The sequence below is a fragment of the Takifugu rubripes genome, chromosome 2, assembly GCF_901000725.2.
Source record: "Takifugu rubripes chromosome 2, fTakRub1.2, whole genome shotgun sequence".
Classification (NCBI taxonomy): Eukaryota; Metazoa; Chordata; class Actinopteri; order Tetraodontiformes; family Tetraodontidae; genus Takifugu; species Takifugu rubripes.
The window spans coordinates 13,120,549-13,126,559 of NC_042286.1; the positions used below are offsets into that span (position 1 = coordinate 13,120,549).

Genomic DNA, 6,011 nt, shown 5'->3' on the forward strand with positions numbered 1-6,011 from the left:
GAGAATTATTGATCAGTTTATCTGTGTCTCAAATGACTTTCTTTCTGTTTCCTGTTTATTTTTCTACATTTCCGAGAAGCACCAGCAGTGATTAAAAGTTTGAGTCCAAAATTTTGGTGAGATTCAGGGTTCATCCTGTTCAATGTCCAGTTGTTTTTGCTTTTGTAATTTAGACGGAAATTATTCTCTGCTTCTCTTTACTATACATTTGTGTTCTTAAGTCAACTTTGAGATTAATTTAATGTGCAGAGACCAGAGAACAATTGAATGTGCGGCATCAATAATGACGAGTGATCGACGGTGAAGCTGCACCTCCTCTGTTCGCCACACGGCGGCGCTGTCTGCGCATTAATGTGGCGATAATGACTCGGTGATTTATATTTAAACATTTCAGCCGCACTTTTGTTGTTATTTCCCCCCCTAATAACAAAAAGAAAAATGAAAAGAAAATGAAAAGAAGAGAGAAAGCGGCTCCGCTCATTTCAGGGCTGATTTATTCATTTAATTAAATTCATTGTAATGCATCAAGAAAAACATACTGAATTAAGTTTCTGTACAAATGATAGACGACAAATAACTACATAAATTTTAATAAATTTTCTAATCATACAATGAATGTATCATTTCAACAGTGTTTATTTATCCATAATATGTTTTATATAATGTTTTATAAAACTAAAAACATACTGATTCTGTGAATAATCGACGGATTTATTTTCATTTATTATTTGGAGTTTTTTTATTCCTCAATAACGTCGGATCGCTTTGATTCTATTTCATCTGGTTTTTGTCTCCATTTCTGCTTCAAACAACCGAAATTAAACTTTTGCTGTAATGATCCTTTCAGCCGCGGGGAGGCGCTGCACGCCCGTCTCATTCATAAACTCGGACCTTCTGCAGAACCTCCAGAACCTCAGACCGAAACGGCAAAGTGATAAACAATAAACTGAGAATCGAGCTGTGAAATTATTGCAGCGGTTCCTGACCTGGAAAGTCCTGGAAAGTTATTAAACGTCCTTTAGAACCGCTCGAATCTTTTTATTAACCTGAATTCTGGGAAATTCTGGGAAATCTGGGAGAACCGCAGGAACCTTTTTGGGTCACACAAACAAACGTTTTCTAACCCGGGACTTCTGGATCTGGATCGGAACCGGCTGACAACGACCCTGAAGAGGCTCCAGTGCTGTGACGTCAGGCAGCCGATCAGCATTATTGATCCGTGACAGCAGCCGAGGTTCTGGGTTTCCTTTTTTTTTTTAAAAATCTGCCACAGAAGTTTGGAAATTGTGATTAAATGCAGAAAAATCTTAAAGCATCATGAGAACGCAACAACGTTCTCCATCGGAACCGCAGAACCAAATAACATCGGATTATTCTGATTCAGTCCACAAACGGAATCAGAATTAAACAGGCCCAAAACAAAATAACAAACCATTCGACTGAAACCGAATTATTTTATTGTTTTTTATGATTTAAATTATTTTCAACATTTTTGCTGCCTTTGTTTGTGTTTAAAAATAACAAAAACGTCCATTTGACACAATTTATGAAGAGAAATAAAAATAGTTCCACATTCACGTCCGATCCGACCTCACGGCTCCAACATCGATCATCAATTTCTGAACGGCGAGGAAAAAAAAAAAAAAAGTATTTCAGATTTTTCTGGTCTCAAAAACAAATTCAAGAAAAATCGATTCAACATTCGATCTATTCGATCTATAAATTTAACACTTGGAAAAACAACCAAACCATCAATTCTGAGACGGGAGCTTTTATTTTTTTTTAATCAGTTTATTAAACGTTCAGAAATTTGGATAATCAATAAGAATATCAGTGACGTCAATGCGGTGGATTTTTGCTGCGCGTGGATCATAAATGTCACCATCAACATTACATACATTAGACGGTTGTGACGTCATCAGACGGTGCAGAATCTTTTATTTCTGCCCCTCAAAACCGAATCAAATTTGTGTCTGAAGTTGAGCCGAAGTCGGTTTTTACTGATCTGTGATCGATATCGGTGGCGGCTCGTGTTTCCGGTGGCTCTTCCCTCCATCTGTGCCGCGGGGGGGGGGGGGGAATATTGCGTTAAAGTCCGGACATTTTATTTGTTTGTGTTTGTTTGTTTTTCAGGTAAATATTGAGGAGGCGCGCGAGGCCAGAGCGCGTAACGCACACGCGCAGAGATGCGACCTCACCGCCCCAACGCACGCACGCACGCACGCACACGCACGCTGTTTGTTGTCTGGTGTAAAAACAGTTTGCAGGAAATAGCCTATTTGAGAGCAAATATGAGCAGCGGCGGGATTCGCGCGTGCACGCGGCCTCCCGGTTGTGGTGTGGTTGGGGGAGGGGGTGGCGGGCGTGCGTGCGTGCGCGTGTTGAGCGGAACGAGCGCTTGGGAGCTGAGGAACACCAGAAATGAGGCGCGCGGCCACCGAACCGGAGCCGGAGCCCGGATCGATCGTCCGGGTTTAATCGCGGATCTCCGCTAAATCAGGTCGATGCTTCCGCGGCCGCCGCCTGCAAACTTCGCATCAAGATGCGCGTTTGCAAAAGGCTGGCGGAGGACTTTCTGCGGCGTGCGCGGCGGCGCCGGACGTGCGCGTTTGGCCGCGCCCGGTGATTGGCTGGGCGCGCGGAGGACGTCTTAATATTTGCCGGCTGCGCGTCGCTGATTGGCTCGCGGCTCCCACGAGCGACCAATGTGTTTTCGTGTCTGCGGCTCGATAATTAATTGCAGCTATCTGTCTCCTATCGATGTGTGTGTGCGTGTGTGTGTTGTGTGTGTGCGCGTGTTTCCTTTTTTCCTCCACAAACCGAACATGAAATAGTTTGTTGGGCTACACTTTCCTTCCTCCTGTCGTCCCCCCTTCCTTCCTTCCTTCCTTCCTTCCTCGCTCCCCGTCCCGGTTCGCGGCTCAGTCCGGACAGAGACCCGCTGTGATCCTCCGCGCGGTGATGTTGGATATGGGAGAGCGCAAAGACGTCAAAATGATCCCCAAATCCTCCTTCAGCATAAACAGTTTGGTTCCGGAGGCCGTGCAGAGCGACAACAACCAGCAGCACCAGCAGAACCAGCAGAACCACAACCACCTCCAGCACCACGAAGCGGAGCAGAAAGCGCCGCTGGCGGCCGCGCAGCAGGGCGGCAAAGCGGAGCCCAAAAGCGACGCGTCGGAGGAGAAGGAGCCGCAGGAGGAGAAGAAGGAGGCGAAGGACGGCGACGGAGGCGCTTCCGGAGGGAAGGACGGAGAGAAGAAGAGCGGCAAGTTCGAGAAGCCCCCGTTCAGCTACAACGCGCTGATCATGATGGCGATCCGGCAGAGTCCCGAGAAGCGGCTGACGCTGAACGGAATCTACGAGTTCATCATGAAGAACTTTCCCTACTACCGCGAGAACAAGCAGGGCTGGCAGAACTCCATCCGACACAACCTCAGCCTCAATAAGTGCTTCGTCAAGGTGCCGCGGCACTACGACGACCCGGGCAAGGGCAACTACTGGATGCTGGACCCCAGCAGCGACGACGTCTTCATCGGCGGAACCACCGGGAAGCTCCGGCGGAGGTCCACGACGTCCCGGGCCAAGCTGGCCTTCAAGCGCGGCGCCCGGCTCACCTCCGGCCTCACCTTCATGGATCGGACCGGCTCCCTGTACTGGCCCATGTCCCCCTTCCTGTCCCTGCACCACCCGCGGGCCAGTAGCGCGCTGGGCTACAACGGGACCTCGTCGGGTTACCCGGGTCACCCCATGTCCTACAGCACCATGCTGACCCAGAACATGAGCAACAACCACGCGTCGTTCCCCGCGTCCAACGGGCTCAGCATGGACCGGCTGGTCGGCGGAGACCTCCCGTACGCGACGCACCACCTGACGGCGGCGGCCCTGGCGGCCTCGGCGGTGCCGTGCGGCCTTTCCGTGCCCTGTTCCGGGGCCACCTACTCCCTGAACCCGTGCTCGGTCAATCTGCTGGCCGGCCAGACCAGCTACTTTTTCCCGCACGTACCGCACCCGTCCATGGGCGCGCAGAGCAGCAGCGGCGGGGCCGGCGGCAGCTCCCTGCAGGCCGCCCGGGCCTCGGCCTCCAGCTCCCCGCAGGCCCCGGCCTCCTGTGACTCCCTCAGGCCGGCCCTGTCCGCCTCTCTGCCCGCCTTCTCGTCCGGACTCTCGGCGGGGCTCTCTGACTATTTCACGCATCAGAACCAGAGTTCGAGCTCCAACCCGCTCATACACTAACACATACCCCCCCACCCCAACCACCCCCCCCGACCCCCCCGCGGGAGAGAAAATCTGAGAAAAATAACTGTAAGTTGAACATTTGACACTGTAAAAAGGAGGAAAAGATTCTAAAGTGTAGAAAAGTGAGAAAAGCAGCAGAGAAAACCCTGAAGCTTCAGGTATTTTTTAATATTATTGTCATGATTCTTCTTCTTCTTCTTCTTCTTCTGCAGGCTGGTTTTGTGTGTACAGGCTGTTTGTTCTGTGTTTGTCTGTAGTTCTGTCCGTTGTGCAATGTGACCTAAAATCCGAGAGAATGATGGGAACTGTAGGCTTTTACCACCTTCTCCTCCTGCTCTTGTCAGTCCTTTTTTTTTTTAATAGAACCTGTATTTAAATTAGTTTTGTCTAATTTTGGAGATTTTAAAGAAGCTAATAAAAACGTGCACGAGCCGTGCGTGCCCGCATGTCTGCAGTATTATCAGGTTGTGAGATTTGATTTGATTTGAGTTCGTTTTCCCTGTAGATTCCGTCCGTTTGGAAACTCTTCATGTACATTTTATAGACCAAAGACTCAGTTTGTAGGAAGTAGAATAACGTGACTGAGGCCGTTTGTAGAGAGTTAAACAGTGAATGAGTGAACGGGTGAGTGAGTGAACGAGTGAATTCCACCTTCTTCGCTGCGGAAAAACGTCCTTTTATTGGGATTTTGGCGCCTCGTTTGGGTTTTTCTCTTTCTTGAATGTTTGTCACTCATGTTGGGCCTTAATCCTCGCTGTCTCATCAGGTGTTACGCTCGCTGATCTGCGTGTTGCGGGGAGACGAACGCAGATTTTTCGGGCTGATTTCTGCGCATGAATGTCTCGTTGATCTGTGGATGTTTTACGCGCTGAAGTCTGTAAACGGGACCGGACGAGGTCTCATCCTCCTCTTTTACTTTCTTTAGCAGGAAAAAAGAAAAAAAGAAAAAGTGTCTCATTGTAATTTAAATTTGCAAAGTGTAAAAACAGGAGTCAAATGCCTGAATATCTAATCTGAATGATTGTTCTTGAACTGTCGTCGCTAAAACTATTTTTCATGGTTGTGATTATATTGTGGTCTTATTCTGATTCCCGTGTTTTGTCGTTTAAACAAGTTTAAAAAAAAAAGAGGAAAAACATGTTTTAATCATAAAAAATAAAATATTAGCTTACCTTCATAACTAACACAATCATTTGTTTTTTATTTCGTAAAGGTCCTTAAACGCATCATTAGATCACATCACATTTTTACAAAATTATTCATCTTCCGGCGTAGTGATTTTATATATATACTATATATTATAGTATGTACATAAAATCTAAAATACATGGAGACATATATAAATGAATACGTACATATATGCTGTGTAAAATCTCTAAAGTTTCTGGTTGTAGAGGCAGACGGTCATGTGACGCGGTCAGAGGTCACGTTCGGTTCAAATTTAAAAGATTTCTGAGTTTTTCTTCCCAGGCGGAATCTTACACCGTTATTATTTGTTGACCGTTATTTTTGGCTGTTAATCACAATTTTTTTGGCGTGTTTCTATTCTGAGTTTAAATCGTCTTTTTTCCGCGTTTCTCTCTATTTAAAATTCGTCTTTCGGGACTTGTTTCTGCCGCGGAGGGATATTTTGATGCTATGCCGCTTAAATTTGTTCTTGATTTAACAGATTAAATTTTAATTCAGCTGATTTTATAGTTTGATTTAATAATAATACGATTTTATAAAATAATTAATGTGAGTTTTTAGCAAAACCGATCGTCTATAAATAA

At 46.4% G+C, this 6,011-nt stretch overlaps 1 protein-coding gene across 1 annotated transcript; it reads left to right on the top strand.

The window, feature by feature from the left end:
* Positions 1-2,344: 2,344 nt before the first annotated feature.
* foxg1a (forkhead box G1a) lies at positions 2,345-5,366 on the top strand. Its single transcript, XM_003962807.3, has one exon. The coding sequence runs from the start codon at positions 2,962-2,964 to the stop codon at positions 4,234-4,236; it is 1,275 nt and encodes a 424-aa protein (XP_003962856.1). The 5' UTR covers positions 2,345-2,961; the 3' UTR covers positions 4,237-5,366.
* The last annotated feature ends 645 nt before the right edge of the window (positions 5,367-6,011 follow it).